Source organism: Strongylocentrotus purpuratus, unplaced genomic scaffold, assembly GCF_000002235.5.
Source record: "Strongylocentrotus purpuratus isolate Spur 01 unplaced genomic scaffold, Spur_5.0 spur5_scaffold_6, whole genome shotgun sequence".
Classification (NCBI taxonomy): Eukaryota; Metazoa; Echinodermata; class Echinoidea; order Camarodonta; family Strongylocentrotidae; genus Strongylocentrotus; species Strongylocentrotus purpuratus.
The window spans coordinates 58,533,501-58,555,251 of NW_022145612.1; the positions used below are offsets into that span (position 1 = coordinate 58,533,501).

A 21,751-nucleotide genomic window follows, 5' to 3' on the forward strand; every position below is an offset into this window, starting at 1 on the left:
GTGAACAAGAGAATGCACAAAGTGGATGATCAAACCGACAGTGACACAAGCACTGAGTACATCGACAATGTCACCATCACCATCAACACCTTGAAACCAAGAGATGAGGTGTATGCTAGGATGATTATCAATGAAAGAGCGGTAGACTTCCAGGTGGATAGCGGGGCTAGTGCCAACATCCTGCTACTGAGACACCTGGAAGGAGCTTCACTGTGTCTTGAAACCAAGCAAGAAAAAATGGCACGTTGACTGATGATCTAATTAGAGACAGAATTGTATGTGGCGTAAAGGATATTGGGCTACGGAAGAAACTATGCAGGAATCTAAATTGGATTTGTCTGCTTGTGTAAAGGTTTGTAGAGTATTTCAAGGCACTAGCCCAGATTAAGGATATGACAGCCTCAGAAGTCAAGTGATAATCAGAAAGCCAGAGTAAAGGCTAATGGGAAGAAGTGTAACAAGTGTGGCAATCTAAATCACCTTGCCAAGGTCTTGGAAGAGTGCCCTACCTTTTCAGCATGGGAGATGGCAGAGAAGAAGAAATTGATTGTTGAAAAGGGATTGTGCTATGGGTGTTTACAGGTTGGTCATCGCTCAAACGAGTGCAAGAAGAGAAGGACTGTAAAAGGCGACACCCAACAGCACTCCACGTTAAAGACAGGGGAAGGGTTAACTCTTTGAATCAATCCTCAAATCAAGATACAATCCAAGACGAAGTGAGATCATCAAACTCACACACTGCAAAGAAAAGTGATGATCAAGAAACTCTCAAAAGCTTGATGATTGTTCCTGTATGGTTGTCACATAAGGACAGTGTTGGAGAAACGTTAACATACGCCCTGCTGGAGACTCAGTCAGATACGACTTTCTTACTCAAATCCATCAAGGACGAAAATGGGACTAAGGTCAATTTACGGCTATCCACGCTATCGATGAAAAACCAAAGGATAAACAGTGAACGCGTGGAAGGACTACGTGTATGCACACATGATGGCAAAGACAAATTAGTCTTACCACCTAACACCAGAGACTGCTAAGTCTATTCCCCACCGGCGTGATCTTACCAGCAAGCTCATTCCTCTACAAGACTGTGACATAGGCCTATTGTGCGAGAGCCTTGATGCCAAACTACAAAGACAAAATAATGGCTACATTTGTGGTAAAAGGAAAGAAAATCTCAATTCAGGAAGACAGCAGAGCCACATGTAATGTGATGCCAAGGAGATATGTACCTAAAAATGTTCAGATTTATTCTTGTACAAAAGGACTATCGTTGTACGGTAACAAGGCAACAATAGATGGAATAGGGGTATGTTACATTAGTGTAAATAATCCAAAGAACCATAGGAAGTACATATTAGTTCAACTTAGTAGGCTCAAATAACATCATGTAACACCAAAGATATGTGCTTCAAGAGAGAGCTATCAAGACTCTTCATTAACTAAATGTATTTCACTGTTACAAGTCTGCCACAAGGTGGCACTATTTCACTATCTACTTTGGGACATAATGACTTATCTCATTACAATTACTGTCATAAACATCATCATGATCCACGAATAGTAGACTAAAGAAGGTCGATTTGTGCTTGGATATAAACGATTCAATGATTGTGCCAGTTTTCTTATCACCGAGTAAAATATCTTTCTGGACATGTAATAAAATTATGACGTATACATGTACAACTACCATTAACTTACCATTTATGTTCATGATGGAAGATCATACTATCTGCATTATCATGAAACAAATGTAATATGATTAAAGCATTGTGGTACATTGTATGTGGTAAGGTCAAGTTAGAGAGGATATGGAGAGGTCAAATGTAGATCAGGGCCCAGTCTTATAACAAAAGTTGCGAAAGATTTGAATCAATCGCAAAACTTTACAATACAGGGCCCAGGTTTGAAATGCCTGTTATACACCACCTGTGGATAAGAGTTCACACATACTTGGAATCAGCAGTTTTTTTCAGCAGCTCCACCGTAAAATAATGTGAGGGTATATAAGCTATAGTTGCCCATTCATCAGATAGGAGAACTATGTTTATGGAGATTTAAATGAGGTCTAACATAAACCTCCTTCATGAATTCCAGCCATTGTTTCCTTCACTAGATGATCATACTCAAGTCACACCGGCAGGAATGGCCATTCACCAAACCATTAATTACCTTTCCCCAAATGACCAAATTTCGTTTATGAATAGTCAGATTGGACTTAATGTGGCTTGGGTTTAAAGAAAGCGAATACCATATTCATAACCATCTATTAACAAGGTGAAAGCCAAACATTGGCAAAAGCATGCAATGATTGAAAGACTGGAATCCTCCATCAAGAAGAAAGAGAGAAAAGGATGAAGATGAAGATGATGATGATGGTGAAGCTGAAAGAAACAAAAATAAAGCAAAATATGAATCAATCACAGAGCACTGAATAACAACATAACAAACAAAATAAGAACAATATAAGTCTACTTCTTTTTATTAAGCTATTAAATTATGCATGTATGGCAAACTATTTTCAACAGTTTGGAATCTTTTTCTATTATTCTTTTTAGCCATTTGATTTATAATTTTATTTGAAATTAGAATCAAATTTAATTACTGTTTCTATATAAAATAAACAACAATAGGAACTATTCATTTTATTTATCACATTATATTTAACTAAACCAATACTACACAAATACAACATTAAAAAAATGAATTAAAAGTATGGGTTAGAAAAAGAACACAAGTTGCAAAACAGCGCAACAAACTCAAAGGGTAAAATTTGTCTAAAGACCCACCTTTCTCGATCAGAAAATGGGTCCTAAAGAGTCAAACCAGGCGACAAGGCTGCTATCCACAATAGCTAGATTCTTGAATTGCTCTAAGGTTATTCTGGGGGTGAAGGATACACAAACACACACACAATGTAAATTACACAGCAATATGCAGTCATTAATATAACTATATGCAGAATTCTAGGTAAAAATATTTGTTGGTATGACAAGTGCTCCTTCATAATTGGGGTGCTGTCATCTCAAACTAACCAAATTATCACTTTGACTAGGGACCAACTTTTATAAATAAACCAAACGCAAAAGCCACTTACACTTACAACCCTAACCCTATATATTTTTGACAAAATAAAGTCCTGATGACTAGTAAATGGAGTAAATGTCAGCTTATCAAATAGTTGCACCCTGTAGTTTTAACATCCTGAGAGATACAGGCTTGAGTCTGCGAAAGATGGGGAATTCTTCTATCCTTAATTCCACATGAAACATAGCAGAAAACACTTGTTTTCATTGGTCAAGATAAATATTCGAGTTCTTTTATCAGGTGTCCCATGTTTCAAGCTAGATGCATCAATAAGGCCAAGACCTTGGATCAACAGATGACCTTTAAACTTACCTTTGGTCAGCATCAATCTTGGCCATCTTGAAGACATTGTCCACCATCTCCTCAATAGCATCCTGGGACATAGCCTCCATTACTGGCCACATGTCCTCCCTGTTAAACAATCAAGCATTCAATCAATGAACGTGCAAACAAACTCATCAGTTTACAAATAAAGCAATAATAAACCACAGTAAACACATGATAAACTCTTCTGTCGTTTCACTTGTATGCACTATCTGACTTACAGTTTATGTCCCTCATTCTCATCATCTCATTGTCTTCTTCCTTCTACTTCACTGTGTCTTCTGTTTATATGTTCATACTATCAAAGGCTTTTTTTAATGATTTCACCTTTCTTTATCCTCACTAATAGAATTGCCCGCTTCTCTCTTCTTCAATGTGCTATACTATTCCTTGGTTCCTCTTTAGTATTTTCATTATTCTATTCAGGTTGTCACAGGTCAGAATTCATCGTTTGATCTATCTCAGCCTTAGTGTCCGAGATATTGAAACAAATTATTCCTTAGGAATCAACTATAAAGAAAACGGGTGTATACTAACTTCGCAGAAAACCCATCCGTCTAAAAAAAAAAAAATTAAATTAAAATTTAGTCTGAAAGCTAAAATAAGAAGCCACTGTTTAAAAAGCAATTAAGAAGCAACCTTGAAAGTTCATAAAACCATGTCAAGACGAGGTATGCTAACATCCAAGTGAAACATTAAACACGTATTAAAGAATGAATATGTTTCAATGGAATGCTAGGGAACAAGAAAAGATGACATACTTGCTTCCTGGATTGCCAGGAAAAGGGATCTTGCCGTTAGTGGTGGTTATCTGTGCTCCGGTGTCTGATGGAATAGGGGCACTGAAGAGAGACGAGACGGGACGACCCTGGTTGTCATCAAAGTTTGCCATCTGAAAATATCAACCGAAAGCCAAGGAATATTCATGACCAACTTGCAAGATGGTATGGCAGATCAGAATGTTCGTATAATTAGAGTAATGACGAATATTCAATGTTTCAAGGTGTACAGAGTTAAACCTTTTGTTTTTGATGTTTAAAATGCAATAAAGTCCCATCTCCTAAAAATGACTGCATCTGATCATTATACCAAGACATTTTGATGTTAACATGTTAAGTTAAATTCAGTGACGATTGTGTCATTTTTTATATGGCATGGGTAAGACATTGATTAAAATTCAAATTTAAAAGCCAATATTTACATAAATAAAGCATTTTTAGCATAGGTACTTGGTATTCTTAAACTTGTTCCTTCCATATTAATGATACTTTTTTTAATTTTGAGCACTTTTTGATGAATCTTACCATTTCTTCCTCGCATGCTTTCACCACATCTCTGACCAGCTCAATAGTAACATAGAAGTAAGCTTTGAACATCTGTCTCAGGTTATCTCTACTGATGCTACCCACTCCTTCCAGGTCATACCCCTCAAATGCATCTAATACAGAGAGGAAAGTGAGTACAAAATAGGGTAAAGTCAATGGATAAGATGATAAATGGAGGCACTGTGTACTGGAGAGTCACCACCTTTGCATGTTAAGAACCCACTGCACTATTCGTATAAGAGTAGAGGGAAACCCAGTGTAGTGGTGATCCGCCTGCAACACCCAAAATTAGTTATACCGGGAGGAGAGACCCAAGGGTTACAGTGATTCAGTTTGCTTTGCGCCTCCCAGGCACAGCTGACACCAAATACTCAATTATAACAATAATAATGTACAGTCAAACCCGTCTATAGCGACCACCCAAGGGAAACACAAAAAGTGATCTTGGTAGACAGGTGGTCTTTGTAGACATATTCCTTTAGTACATGTTTCAATGAGAAACCATTTTCAAGGGAAACAAAACATGTGGTCTTTGTAGACAGGTGGTCACTAAAGCAGGTTTGACTGTAATATGTTGTCCTATATGTTTACGATATCAAATTGTTAGCCCTACAAGCGCATGAATCAGGCCAAATATGAAGGGAAATGATGCTTTTGACATGGTTTTGTCATTCGAATTCAATTATTCTTGGTAATGTATGGGAAAACACATGGCCAAATCCCTTGGACTTGCCCAATAACCCTCAAAGAGAGCAGAGCAAGGAAAGAGGTCTAAGCTTGGGATCATTCATCACAGCGTTATTCCACTCAACAACATTTATAATGTAACAAGACAAGTAGAGCATAAAGATTGAAGCTTTCTTCAAGTTGGTCTTGGATTTCCTTTCTTTTGATTGTAAGATGTATTCCCTTGCTCTAAATATATCATTGATACTGAATCAGGAAAAGGCAAACAATTTCCTGCTATTTCTGCTCTTCATGATACAACTCCATTTCATTCACACCCATGCCACCTGGAAGGCTAGAGCTACAAAGCTTACAAAGCTTACATGTTCAAAGAAAGAAACATCACAAAAGCAGGGCAAATTACATTTCAGATCAAAATTACATGATAGATTACATGGAATTTGACTGATTACCACATTAACTAGACATACATCATAATTCCCATACCCTTAGCAACGTGGGTCCTACTATTGCTCTGGGCTGCACTTAATCATGTGTGCAGAGATAGGGTTACAGTTGCCACTTGGTCTTAGGTTTGGTTTACAGTTAGGGTTAGGCAATGTGTTGGGTCAAGGGCTGAAGTTAGGATCTGTTTAAGAATTTGACCACAGTACAATTATTTCCTAAGAACATGTTGCAAAACCAGGTCGACACATCATATACAAGGGTACTCACTATGATATATTCTTTTAAAGAATTCATATAAAAATCTTTTTATTTTAATAAAAACAACCCAAAAGGATGAAAATGCACAATCAAATCTTGACTTACATTTGACCTTCTCCTGAAAGGACCCTTTGACCAGAGTCGACAGACCACAGGTGAACTCAGTGAAGTCAATGTAGCCATCACCATTCGCATCATAGTACTGCAAATCAAGACAGCAGTAATAGATTTGTTAGGGCTAGGGTTAGGAATTGCAAAAATGGATGCTAACAAAAGCACAGTAAAACAGCCAAGAGAAATCATTTTAAAGAAATAAAACATGTACCTGTGATTGGGTAAAATAAATACTGACAGACATTAAAATCAAATACCCAATAAAGCCATGAGAGATGGGAAGAAAGAAGGTTAATAGTAAGCATTGACACTATTAATAACTTTGCTAGCACCTTGTCAGAAAAGGGATATTGTTAAGCATCAATGAGAACCCTGGGTACACAACCTCACCTTGAACAATCTCTCCAGGAGTAAGCTCTTCTCTAAACCCAGAGGTCCTACACACTGATCATACACCTCTCTGGTGATTCCTTGTTCCTTGTTACAGAGTACTCTGAACTGCTCATGTAAGGCTTCTATCTCATACTGATCAACTGGGGATAGAATGAAAGATGGATAGTGCAATCATCAATTATATAATCTTAGAAAGGAAGCTCTCTCTCATTATTCAAGCAATTAGTTCTGCTTTTGTGCTTCCATGAATAAAATCAACTTTTGATGAATAAAACCCACAATGAACATACTTGACTGGAGTATTCATTGATAATGCACCACTTTCTCATCTGATGATCTACATGTTTAACAACTTTACTAGAGTAACTCATTTTTGCATATTGACAGTTCAAAAATGCATCTAGCTCTTAATATTTTTTCAAAATTTGTTCACAAGAATAAATAAAATACAGAGTATTATAATACCTTAAACCAAGTTACATTTTGAGTAATAGTAGATGCCTAATACTTACAATGAGTTATTTTCTTCAATTTGTTGACATCATCCCATGTGACCCGTTTAATCACCTTTTCTTTTCCTGGAGAAAAAAAAATACATAGATGTCAATCACACTTATAAATGAGAAAACATAAATAAAATTTTTATCAAAAAAAACTAGATGGAATTCGACTGCGCGCAGTCGAAAATGATGCCTCCGTCATAGAGCAATTTTACAAACCAAAACAGAAGAAATTTTTCAAATTCAAGTTCAATTGTAATCCATTGACAGGTTCTCAGAATATCGTGATTACAAGCAATTTCTCATATACATATATGACCCTTTGATCTTTGACCTCATGACCCTAAAATCTACTCAGTTCATTGGCTCTGCAAGATGTCCTGAGTTAAATAGTAATCCATCTGTCAGTTCTAATGAGAATGCTTTCACAAGCTATTTTTGCATACATAATGAGCCCATGATCTTTGACCTTTGACCTTATGAACCAAGAATCTACTCAGTTCATTGGCTCTACAAGTAACAGACATGACCTAATTTTGGCAGGAATCCATCGATCGGTTCTTCAGATAACGCGATCACAAGAACGGGACGTACGTACGTACAGACGTACGTACGGACGGACGGACAACCCGAAAACATAAAGCCTCCGGCTACTTCGTAACTGAGGCATAAAAACGAACAAAAATGATTATTCTTCAAGATTTAAAACATTTAACAAATCTATTCATAGGCATCCATGCTTGAATAAAACAAATTGTGGAAAGTTAATTCTTAAAGCTCTGAAATCTCACCTGGATAGAAGGGTTTGAAGAGCACAGTCCTAGGATTAGCGAGGGGTGGTATGGGGATCTTAATCTTAATGAATGTATGCAGTCTGTTATGTCTGTCATGTGGTTCACACCGCTCACAGATGTCAAAGTCAACACAATTAGCACACTGAAAAAAGAAAAGATAAAAGTCAAATATAAAGATTAAGTTCTTTTACTACTGATCATAATCAACTCAGGGCTCAATACAGACAGTAGACCAGTACACATGGGCCTAGAATACTGAGGAAGAGTAACATGGTCTGTACTGTACATAAAGACCACTATCAATCACACTCTCCACCCCCTGTGATAAAAAAAAAAGAAGATAATGTGGAGCCCTGATCTATATAGATTTAATTGTCTGATTGTATCACTTGGATTCATGAGGGCAAGAAGATGATAGAACCCTACCAATATCTACCGATCATTTAATACCCCTCTTTGAGAAAAGACAGTATTAAATAAATTAAAATAACAAAGAAAGATATAAAACATTTTCTTATTCATGTACTCCTGACATCATGCTACAAATAATGATAACTTCTTTTAGAATTCTCACTAACAAATACAAAAACACATTCCATTTCATTCAACACAATTTGCATATACTTTGTGAAGAAAGGTAAAGGGTGGATGTCTCTCAAGTCAAGCACACCTGTATGCTGCTTACCTTGTATCTTATTCCACATATTGGACTAGCCTGGCACATATTACATGTGATGCCTCGATGTATAAATCCCTCTTCAAACGAAAAGAAAAACAAGATAAAAGGGCAAAATTAACATTTAATATAATTACTGTCATATATATTTCTAGAAATGTACGCCTGCAGGCTGTGCATTCATTAAGGCTCTTCTGTGAAACTTATGATATACTTTGTACAAACTGATTTATACATTATCAATCAAATCTGTTAGGGGAAAATGTTGTTAAAGATCATTTGTAGAGATATATGTACAAAATACAAAATATACCATTCTCTCACCTTTCTTTGCTTGGTCTTCTGCAATATTAAACAGTAAATTAAGCAGGCTCTGGTTATTCTCATGTCTATACAGCTGGTCTGGATCACCCTGTTCATCTTCACCACCTCCCCCTCCACCAATACCCCCAATACCACCACCACCACCACCTCCTCCTCTCCCCATTACTTCAGCTGTCACAGACATGTCAGTCACTGTCAAAGCATGCTGGGAGGTTAAGCCAAGGTTGTTGTCGGTGAGGAAGAGGGATCGCTGAGTGCTGAATGCAGCGGTCCCATCCAGAGTATCTGGGGTGACAGGGCGGGGCTCTGATGAAGGATGACTGTTTCTCCCATCTAGGAGGATATCAATCATAACAATCTATTTTGTTATTATGTTAGAGTACAATTTCACTTAATTCAATTACTTTTCCATGTTATTCATTACAAGTAGCTTTAAAGATTTGAAAAATAGTTCACATTGAAGAGGTGATGCTGATCATTATCTCCACCCTGTTCCCATTATAATGCTAAATTGCTAATCAAGAATCCAATTTTCATAAAGAGAACAGTGTGTCCAATTGAATTTAAAACAGTAACAGAGCGAAAAGAGCATGTCTCTACTACTAGTATCAAGAATGTTCTTTTAGCTGTTGAAATACCCTATTTCTGCTTGGTATAACTACTCTTCGGTTATTTTCAAAATGGCACCTTTGTGTCCTTATATCTTTAGTAGAGTTAATAATACCACTCGTCATACCCCAGTCACAGTACCACAAAGACCCTAAATGTAGAGATATCTTGCTCATTTTGGTTAATGTAATAATTTGTTCAGATCTTTTAGACTATGTCTGGTGTTGGTATTTGTCAGTTAGTGGTTGATCTCATCAGTTTGACTGCGGTGACGGTGGAAGCTCACCATTGCTGCCTTGAATCCTGTGTCTGAGACTCTTCCTGTAGTGCCACAAGAGAGCTACTGAAGCAACAGTGACTGCACCTGCTGACACACCAACCAAGAAGCTTGTCCATGGTGGTGGACTAGGAAGAGGACCCTCGGACATCTTGACCTTGACTGTTTGTAAAGAGGAATTAGACCTAATTCAATATAATTTACAACATATAATTTATTTATTATTTGTTTGTTAAAAAAGTACATGTAGCTTTGTAGAACATTTGCGAAAGGGCACTGTAATTTTCTGGAAACAATAAGACAAGATTATCAAAAAGAAGGATTAAATTTCAAATGCAATGGTCCCTGAAATTTGCATATAAATGCTTATGATTGGAATGCCTTTTCACACACTGCTGTAGAGCATGTAGTGCTCCTCTTGTGCATATACGAACTGTCCATGTTCACACATGGCCAAACTTCATAAACTTCATTATCTTAAAAGAAGAAAGAAAGAAAAAAAAAGAAAAGAAAGAAATCTGGCAACATCAATTGAAAGAGGAACCTCAAATTACCTTGTAATAATATTTGTAAGTGGGTGGGAAAATGTGGAACTATTGACAAAATATTGACAATTAAAGGTTCGGCATTCATTTAGTTTTTATTTTGTTTAGAATAAGAGAAAAATATTGTTTTGTCTTTGAGAAATTATACTAAGAAGAATTTCTTGGAAAGCCATTTTATTATTCCAACATCATTGTTTTTTTAGCCTTGATTCTTTCATCCTGCATGAAGTTTTTTACTTTCAGAGACATGATAATAGTACTAAACATCGGCAAACATGTATGAAAATAACTTTAAATGAAATATTTTGATAATACTCAAGGTATACCTTGAAGGTATACATGTACATGGCTAAAAGTATTTAGCTGCTATAAATAGTCAAAATTAGAACAGTTATTCTAGGAACATTTAGATCTAACAAAATTACTAGATGAAGCAGATTTTACTATTTTTACGTTCGGGTACCGGTATCCATTTTGAGCGGGTACTAACTCCAGGAAGCTCCAACACCGGCGCCGGTGTTGGAGCTTCCCGGAGTTAGGCGGGTACCTGAATTAAAGAGAAACCAGAAATTTCCAGCCCTACGAACATCTTTCACAGCATTTTCTCTTCTAAGGCATTTTTTCCAGACTATGTAGAAATCATCATGACATTGCATAAACAAATGTACTTAATCAGGCAATGTCAAAATGACTACAAAGTAAAACCACCTTTTCTTGCGACTTCCCATGGCATGATCATTTGTTCCAATCAATATCTGGAGCCCGTTTTTTGAAACCTTTTAAGTAAGCTACTTGTCCACTACGTGTTTCGCGACCCCCTTTTTGGCAAGATCAAATGGTTTAGGAAAATCAGAGACATCTCCGTATTTGGCAGATAAAGTTAAGACTGTGTAAGCACCATCGCATCAGCATCATCATTCATCAAGCGCACTCAAGAAAGCCTTTGGCGAAAGCTCAATCATCCCACCCGAACCTGCGGCACAAAAAATGCTCAATCCCCGCTGGATATGAGCTAAGTAAGGTAGAGAAACGGCTGTAGTCTACACAAGCAAAGGATCGTGAAGGCTCAATAACGTTTACAAATTACATTGTCAATCATTAAACACTCATTATCCTCATGGATGCATTATACTTACATATTTTTTCTAATTTGGGAAATCAAAACAAGGAGTAGACAACAGCCGAGTAAGTTTATCTAAACAGGCGCACCGTTCAGAAATGGCGGCTGTAAGTTAGTCTTAGTACAAGGCGCAAAGCTAGCAGGAATTTGAAATCTATGCAAATGGGGTAGGTCTAAATTTAAAAAAATTAACAATAACGAAATGTTGATAATAGAATTAAAAAACAAGACAAAACATTCAACAGAACAAAATGAAACAAAACGAAACAAACACCCTTTCCAGAGAGCCTTCTAGTTCTTAAAATTGTAGTTGAACTTACCAGTGCCTGGAGCCTCTAGACTAGTACTGGAGGGTGGTGGTAGGTGAAGGTTGGTGGTGGGGTAGTGTGGGAGTAGGGGAAGGTGGAGTAGGGTGGTGTAGGGTGGTGCATGGTGGGGGAGGGCGGGGTCGTGTGGGGGTACGGGGAGGGTGGTGGAAGAGGTGGGGACGTACATGGTGTTGGTAGAGGAAGAGTGGAATAGAATATGTGGTAGAGGTAGAATGGTGCCAGATATAGGGTGGAGTATAGTAGATAGAGGGTGGTATATAGTAGATGTAGGGTGGTGGTAGATTTAGGGTGCTGCAGAGGAAGAGTGGTAGTAGAGATAGGGTATGATGGTGTAGAGGCAAGGTGGTGGTATTGGTAGGGAGATAGTAGGGTACGTATAGGGTGGTGGTATAAGGGGTAGGGAAGGGTGGGAGTAGCCAAGAGTGGGGTAGGAAAGGATGGGGTAGGGGTAGGGTGGTGCATGGTGAGGTAGGGCGGGGTCAAGTAGGGGGTATAGGGGAGGTGGTGGTAGATTTAGGGTGCTGCAGAGGAAGAGTGGTAGTAGAGATAGGGTGATGGTGTAGAGGCAAGGTGGTGGTAGTGGTAGGGAGGTGGTAGGGGTATTATGGGGGTGGGGGCAGGGGCAGGGGTAGGATGGTGGTAGGGGATGGTGGTGGGGGTAGGGTGGTAGAAGAGGTAGGGGAGGTTGGTGGTAGGGTAGGTACGTGGTGGTAGGTGAAGGATGGTGGTAAAAGTAGTAGGGTGGTGATAGAGGGAGGGTGGTAGCTAATAGTAGAGGTATATGATGGTAGTAGTGGAAGGAAGGATGGTAGTAGAGGTAGGGCTGTAGATGTAGGGTGGTATCGGGAGGAGAAGATGCAAGTTGGTGGTAGGTGTAATCATTTAGGAAGGTGGTAGAGGAAGAGTGGTAGTAGAGATAGGGTGGTGGGAGGAAAGGTGGTGGTAGGGTAGGGTGGTTGTAGGGAAAGGGTGGTTGTAGGCCAGAGTAGGAGTAGGGTGGTGCAGAGGTAGGATGGTGGTGGTAGAGGTAGGGAGGTAGTGATAGGAATAGGGGAGGGTGGTGATAGGAAAAGGATGGGAGTAACACCCACCCTCCCCTACCACCTTACTCCCGTACTACCACCACCGGGAGTAAGGTGGTAGGGGAGGGTGGGTGTAGGGAGGTGAAAGGAGGGTGCACAAAGTAGTAGGTACGTGCTGGTAGAGGAAGAGTTGTATAGAGTATGTAGTAGAGGAAGGGTGGTGGTAGATGTACAGAGGTAATAGAAGAAGGGTGCATAGTAGAGGTACAGTGGTGGTAGAGGAAGGGCGGTGGTGATTAAAGTTTAGAGTGTCGGAGGAGGTAGGGGGTGGTACCTAGGGGAAGGTGCATGGTAGGTTAGGTACGTGGTAGTAGGTCAAGGATGGTGGTAAAAGTAGTAGGGTTGTGATAGAGGTATGGTGGTCGAGGTAGGGTGGTGTAGTAACGGGAGAAAGGTAGTAGATGTAGGGTGGTGGCAGGTGTATAGTTGTAGATTTAGGGTGCTGGTAGAGGAAGAGTGGTAGTAGAGATAGGGTGGTGGTCAGTGGCGGATCCAGGGGGGGGGGGGCCCGGGGGGCCCGGGGGGCCCGGGCCCCCCCCCCCCTTGAGAAAAAAATCATGTAAAATCACGTGATTTTTACCTTTTTTGGGGGTTGGGCCCCCCCCCTGGCGCTCAAGGGGGGGGGTGCAAATTGAAATTTTCTTGAGGATCAAAAAAAAAAAAAAAATGTGCCCCCCCCCCCCCCCCCCCACTGAGCGAATTTTTGGCCGGCGCGTTTTTCAAATTTTCGGGAACAAAAAAAAAAAAAAAAAAAATTGTGCTCTGTACCCCCCCCCCCCCCCACTGAGCGACTTTTCGGCCGGCGCGATTTTCAAATTTTCGGGAGCAAAAAAAAAAAAAGTTGGGCCCCCTCCCCTTAGAAATCCTGGATCCGCGCCTGGTGGTGGTTGTATAGAGGCAAGTTGGTGGTAGAGGTAGAGAGGTGGTAGAGATAGGGTGAAGGTAGAGGTAGGGGGGTGGTAGAGGTAAGATGGTGGTAAAGCAGAGATGCCAACTTTTGGAAAACATAAATAGGGAGGATTTGTAACGGACACCAAATAATGTGCGCGTAGCGCACATCTCGAGCGCGTAGCGCCCGACCCATGCGGCCGGGGTCCAGGGCCCGCCTTAGGGCCCTGGAAGCTCTGGGGTTCTAGATGCTCTCTGGTGCAATCTGAGCCTTATTTTGCAGCATTTTACATGTGTATTTAGTTCAATAATTCCCACTTTTTTTTAAAATAACATACAAATTGTACAAAATGCATGATGAATTCCTTTCATATATATGATACAGTGTTCGGTCTTATACTTCTGATACCATTTCTTGGTCTTCTTTAGCTGATTTTCCGCCATTTGGATTCTGTGTCAATATCCACGCATTGGTTACGGCGATCCATATGCTGAAACAATCTTTCGCTACTTTTTTTTTTTGTCTTTTAATATAGTGGATTTACTACATGCTAAAGTTAACAGACGATATTTCTCATTCAATTCACAGATATATATACTGATAAGCGCCAAAAAAAAAAAAAAAAAAAAAAAAAAAAAAAAAAAAAAAAAAAAAAAAAAAAAAAAAAAAAATCATTTTTTTAATTTTTTATAATAAATCGGGAGGATAAGGATGGTGATCGTAAGGTCGGGAGTTGGGGTGAATTATCGGGAGCCTCCCGATGAAATCGGGAGGGTTGGCATCTCTGGTAAAGGTAGGATGGTAGTAGAGGTTGATGTAGGATGATGCTAGAGGTAGTAGTAAAAGTAGGATGGTAGTATGTAGAACATAAGTTGAATCAGAAGCGTGACTGTAGTAGGAAAAAAGTTATCAATGTAGATAAAAGATTAAGACACACATGCAGGTACACAGACAAAAATGCATTCATTACCAGTATACATTTTTTTCTCAAATGTATTAACTGTGTCAGAGAAGCCCGTTTCATTGGAGAAAAAAAACAATGACTCTAGTAACCGTTTCAGAATGTCAATTTATCTTTCAGCAGTACATTTTCTATTAAATCACAAAGGGTAATATGACAAAGTATTTGTTTGTATTTATATTGATGTTCTTTGGACTAATAAATTTGTTGATTCAATCTTCAAATTTTACAATTTGTAATTACACTATTACAATGTGTCATGTGTAAAAAATATTCTACTAAATAGATCAGTTGTGACTATTGTAATGAGAAACAAACAATATTACCCAGGGGCATCAATTGTAAGGGTACGTAGCATGGGGGAGCAAACCCCAGGATTTTAACTAATAATGAAATTATAGAGAGGGTATATGACATGCTTTGCCCCTTACTAATGAGTCAACGACGGTATATGATATAGCTACACTTGTGGCAGTTCCTAACTTGCCAGTGGTACACTTGTATGCACCCATTGATATGTTACAAGTAATCTATAACAAGCAAGCTTAGGCCTACAGCCTCCATCCTCATCAAAATGAGGATTCCTGGATCTGTAAACAGGAGAATATGGGAGACCTAGTTCAAATTATATTGGCGTATGAGATTTACAAACAAATATACATGTATAGTTATATGGAATATAAGAGTTTCCAACATAAGTTATGACTAATAATTTATACAATATCTAGCAGGTACTGAAATCATCCCTTTGAAAATATGCATGCATAAATAAATAAACAGCAAACTTGTGTTGCCTTCCAATCATTGCATATTCAAATCTAAAATATTAACCATGACATATCACTCTTTCACAACAAAGGATTCATCCTTTTGATATTACATCTACATTATGAACAAGTATAGCATGCTAACTAGTATGGTAACCAGTGCAGTATGATAACAAAACAAATATGATAACTAAGTAAGAGTGTAATAACTCTTTTCATAATATCAATTATCAATTATCAAAATATCAATACAATACCAATACAGTAAGCATGAATAGCAATTTTGAACAAGAACAATACAAAATATATTTTTTCACAGGAAAACATAAATATATGACATGTCATTAAATGATGACATACAATATTGTTATATACTTCTATATCTATAATTTGTAACAGGATAGGACAAGTTCCCACTTGAATATGAATTATATTGTAGAGTGTTTTTGCTAGTTCGCTCTAGCAATATTAGGAATTAAAGCATGGCATAACGATTCACAATTTTATTAATCTTATTTTATGCTATTATTATGCACTAAATTAACACTTCCACGTCTGGAAATGAAAACAAATTGCTGATGTAAACAGAGTTTACTCATCCACATCTGGGTTCTTGCACCAGATTGCATACTCAGGGTAAATTTACATATACACATCTGCATGTGCATACATTACCTGCTGAAACAAATGAAGAGCCATTTTAAAATTGTTTTTGTGATCAATTTTACAAAAGCTCTTTAACATGTTTGATCGCATATTTTAATTTTCAGAGACTGATGAGCAACACTTGACTGAGAATAAATTCCATCTTGGGCCCTGAGATGGAATTAATCCCACATTTCTTTTCTTGGCTTTTTTTTCTCTCTCTCTAAATTCCTCCATCTGTAATTCTCTGTTTAAACAATGCAAGTGGGATGCCTAACAAATTAAAAGTTATTTCAACAGATCAAGCTTTAGATGCAAAATAAAAAAGAAAATTCTGATAATAAACAAAATTGCATCGTCATATAGAACATTATACATAATGTGCTTTCAATAATCTTGGACAAAATTTAAACCTATTCATACATATGAAAATCAATTTCTAGACTTTTGCATTATACTGCTACAATAGTAAGGAATAAATAATAAATAAATAATACATTATATTTATAAAGTGCTTGATACAACTGTTCAATGATATAATGGCATTGTTACTTCTACTAATACCATACATTACTTACAAATATTACACTAAACAACTTAAATTATACAGGGGAAACTAAGCCAATTCATTTCAATTTTTACCTAGAATTATCAAGGTGATCATGAACTACATTTTGCATATATACAAAACAATCACATCAATCTGGTTGAATCCATTTCATGATTTTGTTTTCACCAACTCATAAATTCATTATTTCAAAATAGTATAAACAATAAATCAATGTCACAACCATGACTGAATTGCACAATCAAATCAGACCTACAGATTGTTCTTTAATATCATGAATAATACTCATTAATTGTATCTTCTTCTTTTTTTTTTATTATTGATTACTTGAAGCAATATAGGCAATAATTTTTTGGTTTTGTGCTCTATATGAAGCAACTGTATGTGTTACTGAAATTGCTAATGGCATTCGAGGGTTTTGAGATACAGGAGAATCGACAAGAAATATATACATCCCTAATGTCATCATTGCACTATACACTCAAATTAAACAACTAAATCCAAAATCCATGTAAAAATAAAGGAAAATGTGTATTAACCAAATAAAAAGGAAAGTATAAAGTTGGGAAATTGAAGAATTTTCCTGGGCAATTTCTCATTTGATGAGTCATAATTACAAATAGATGGGGGTGGAGAGGGAGGAGGGTGCTGTGAATTTAATGTAAAGTATTCACACAGGAATATCAATATTAATGAGTAAAACAAAATTATGACATGGATTATGATTGGGGAACTGTTGCCATGAGTGCGATATAACATATCAAATGAATATAGAGGAAATTAGTAGAATACTTAATTCAAATTTTTCAAAGTTACATATTATAAAGAGGAAGAGAGAGAGGGGGTGGTAGGGTGAGAGGGGAAGGGAGTTCTTGCTGTGAATCTGATAATCAAGTCATAATCAAAACAGGAGCAGCTAACAAGTCTACCCTTCTAAAATTGGCTGAAGCGGTAATATATACAATGTGATGTAGTGCCAGACTACTTTCCCATCCGTTCCAACATACAGAATGACTAAAATATCATTTTTTTTCCAAAAAATCAAGGCTCAGGAGGGTCTATATATTCTTTGTAGAGGACCTATAATAAAGCTATCCAGAATCACAGTATGGATTTCGGGCTGGAAGATCAACAATCGATATGATATTCGCCATTCGACAATTAACTGCAGGAGAAAAGCCATGAGCATAGACAGGCAGACAACCATTGCCTTCATCAATCTTACCAAGGCCTTTGACCTAGTCAGTAGAAAGATCCTCTTCAATCTGCTACAGAAGATAGGATGTCCACCTACACTGCTAAGGTTGATTGTATCCTTCCATGACGATATGCAGGGCACCATCCAGTATGAGGGCTCTGCATCGGCCCCCTTCCCAATCAAGATTGGAGTGAAGCAGGGATGTGTGCTTGCTCCCACACTCTTCGAGTCATCTTCTCTGTGCTGTTTTCACATGCTTTCAGATCATTTCAAGACTGTGTGTACCTACACACAAGAAGCAACTGAAAGCAGTTCAAACTTGCACAACTTTGGGCAAAGACGAAAGTGAGGAGCATCCTCACTGAGAGATGCTATTTGCAGATGATGCTGCCCGGGCATTCTAGTCTGAGGAAGGTCTCAAGAGGCTGGTCACCTGTTTTTCGAAAGCATATGAAGACTTTGGTCAGACCATCAGTCTCAAGAAAACGAACATCATGGGCCAGGATGTACGCAACATTCCCGATATCTCCATTGGAAACTATACACCTACCTCGTCTCCATGATATCCAGGAGCCTCGATGGCTAGACTCTCAAAGCGAGCACGGAAGCACACTCACGAACCACCAACACAAAAATGAAGATCTACCAGGCCTGAGTACTCAGCATGCACTCTCCTGTATGGCAGTGAGTCGTGGACCCTGTATGCACGACAGGAGCGCCATTTGAATGTTATCTCCATCTCTGCTGCTTGAGGCGAATCCTATAGGCATCAAATGGCAGGTTCGACCATATTCCAAATAAGCATGTCCTAAAAACAGGAGAAATAATGACCATCCACGCTCTAGCTTCTATCACAACAACGACTGAGATGGGTCATGTCAGTCGAATGGGAGACGGTCGCATTCCAAAAGACATCTTGTACAGAAAGTTAGTGACCAGGGCGGGCTGTTGGAAGACCTGTCCTTTGCCTCAAAAATGTGTGCAAAGAGGTATATGAAGGTCAGTGCAGTGCAATCAACCCTTCAAATTGGGAAGCCTATGCTTCAGGCCGCCCCTCATGGAGACGCACTGTGAAGACAGGCAGCTAGCCACTGCTTCAACAGCACATGTAGCCTCAAATTTGTCTGCAGCAACTGCAACAGGACCTGCCTCTCTAGGTTTGGCTAGCTGTTTAGTCATAGCAGGAGCTGCACACCAATAAACTAACTAGTGCAACTAGCGCAATATAATTATATTCTATTGTCTTTCATGACAGATGCTGAGGAATATTCTGAGTAGTATCCCAACGGAGACGAAACTTATGAAAAAAACATATATTAGCAATTAGCGACAAATTGGAGAGTTATCCGCATCCTACGTCACAATCCACCGACCAAACTACCAATTTGAGATTCACATAGACTTCCAGTGATCTCATATTTCAAACAACTTCCTTACTATTGGTCCAATTCATTTCAAACTTTTGCCATTCTGTTTCTGTTATATTTTTGCTTTCATACAAATCAACTTATTAGAAGGGTTGGATTGCACTTTAAATTGCTATGCTGCTATAATATGCAGCATTCAAAAAGTAAAAAAATATGTCACATAATGATAAAGTGAAAGGGCTACATGCAGCCCATGAGACTGGTGGAATAAGAGATAGACAGCCCATGAGATATCATATAAGCTATCCTATGGTTCAGCAAGCCAACCGTGAGGACGTCAATCTCAACTTTGGGGCAGGTTCATAAACCAACATTAATTGTTATCATATTACAGGGTGCCGCAGAACCAGGGAGGGGGTGGGCAATGAATGAGCATTGCATGCTTTATTAGCATGTCCTGAGATAAAGAAAATTACTGTTTTGGAAGTGTATCTGATGTTCAGTATTAAAATAAACCACATCAGTATATAATACCCGTATTTACAAATGAAAATAGAAAAGGAAATCAAATTCTGAGTAGGTGAGAGTGAATCATTCTTGTTTTGAATCTGATATACAGTACTCAAACAAGCAAATGACAAAAGTGATACTTGCAAGAAATACATATTTGAAACTGAGAAAATTCTATTGCAAAATAGGATGAAAAATAGATAGAACAAACATTTTAAATCACTTTTTGGAATAAAATAATAAATAAAAAAATATATTTAAAAAAAGAAAAATTAAACCAAATAAAAAAAAAACTAATAAATGAATAAATATATCCAAAGATGAACACATTTTGGTGATAATCTGTAAACACAAGAAAAAAAAGAAAAAGGCTGCATTATTCCTAAGTGAAAATAGGGTTTCTATGCACATCTAGACTTGATAAGTCGTAATTACACAGAGTAACAGTAACAGACTTTTGAATATGATGAAAAAGTACACAATTTATAATATTACAATTGTTGTACAAAAAACAAAAAAGAGAAATAATATTATTTTGATGGATACTAATAACTTTGTGAAACCATCTAAAAGAAGAAAGGAAGTCCAGAAAAAAGTTGAACATTTCAAAAGGAAAGTTGTAGATTGAAATAGCTAGACTTGAAATGCTATAATCAATATATATATATTTACAAAAAAATTAATACATAATATTTCTGGTGTCACCATCTCCTAGTCAGGCATTTGGCCCATCATTCAACGCCATGACCACCAGAAGTTAAGAAAAAAATGATTGCTGATCAGTGAACCTCTTACATATATTAAGTATTCAAGAAGCAAATCTATATATAATATGATAAATAGTATATAAAATTGCTTCATTTTCCTCCTTTCTTTCTTCTTAAGATTATAGTAAGATAATTATAAAGAAAAAAAATGCCTATATAAACCTGATCTACAGTATTCAGTCAAGCAAAATTATTTACAAGTAGAAAAGGAAAAGGGAAATCGGGTTCTTGTCAATGAGGTATTCGTCAAAATATAGTGATTATGAACAGAAATTGGAATATGATATGCAAAAAAAAAATTCATGAGGAAAAGTGTAGACCTTTTTAATATCTATATTCAGAAAATATTATGAAAAGGTCTGTACAATTCCTGGGTGGAATTTAAAAAAAAAAAAAAAAATTGTTTTTTTATCACCCCATTGTATTGCATTGATTTTTTTAAATGTGCAAATATTACACATACCATACAATATGGATCTTAAAATAAAAAATAAAAAATCAAGTGTACATCAAAACAATAAATTTCTGGTATCATGGAAACCATCTATACTAGAAGCCCTACCAAAATTGTAGAAAAAATAAATAAAAATAGACCTGTCTGACTGGGCGTGCCCTTCTCCCACAGTTTAAGGGACAGGGCCCAGTGGGCTCATTATACACAGGTCACCATCTCCCAGCCAGGCGTTAACTACACTACACTAAAACGCAATGACAACCAGAAAATGAAAGAAAAAAAAAATCAAATATTACAAATGGTCCAGAGCACTAAATTATTTGAAATGCACAAATACAAATATACACATACATGTAACATACAATATGGATCTTAAAAATCAAACTATGCACATATGCATCAAAAGAATATATTTCTGGTGTCATAGAAATCATCTACAGAAAGGCCTACCAAAAAAATTTTTTTTTACAAAAATAGACCTAACTGGGCGTGCCGTTCTCCCACAGTTTAAGGGACAGGGCCCAGTGGGCTCATTATTCACAGGTCACCATCTCCCAGCCAGGAGTTAACTTTACTATACTAGAATGCTATGACAACCAGAATATGAAAAAAATTACAAAAGCCATCAAATATTACAAGTGGTCCAAAGCAAAATTTTCACTAAATAATGTGAAATGCACAAATACAAATATACACATAACATACAATATGGATCTTAAAATTCAAACTATGCA

The 21,751-nt window shown here is 37.5% G+C and overlaps 1 protein-coding gene across 2 annotated transcripts in view; it reads right to left on the reverse strand.

Annotated features, from left to right (window-relative positions):
• Window positions 1-300: 300 nt before the first annotated feature.
• The window catches only part of LOC100893926, a 28,670-nt gene continuing 7,219 nt past the window's right edge, over window positions 301-21,751 (reverse strand). The window contains exons 4-15 of one of the 2 annotated variants that reach the window (XM_030972354.1): window positions 9,825-9,977; window positions 8,930-9,262; window positions 8,615-8,685; window positions 7,927-8,071; window positions 7,148-7,213; window positions 6,633-6,775; window positions 6,234-6,330; window positions 4,716-4,849; window positions 4,173-4,303; window positions 3,400-3,498; window positions 2,790-2,883; window positions 301-2,384 (exon numbers count right to left, since the gene is read on the reverse strand). In XM_030972354.1, coding sequence (XP_030828214.1) covers window positions 2,799-2,883; window positions 3,400-3,498; window positions 4,173-4,303; window positions 4,716-4,849; window positions 6,234-6,330; window positions 6,633-6,775; window positions 7,148-7,213; window positions 7,927-8,071; window positions 8,615-8,685; window positions 8,930-9,262; window positions 9,825-9,966 — 1,446 coding nt within the window. In that variant the 5' untranslated portion in view covers window positions 9,967-9,977 and the 3' untranslated portion in view covers window positions 301-2,384; window positions 2,790-2,798. Of the gene's footprint in view, window positions 2,385-2,789; window positions 2,884-3,399; window positions 3,499-4,172; window positions 4,304-4,715; window positions 4,850-6,233; window positions 6,331-6,632; window positions 6,776-7,147; window positions 7,214-7,926; window positions 8,072-8,614; window positions 8,686-8,929; window positions 9,263-9,824; window positions 9,978-11,496; window positions 11,656-21,751 lie in introns of those variants that run through there. The other variant, XM_030972353.1, reaches the window with a different exon arrangement.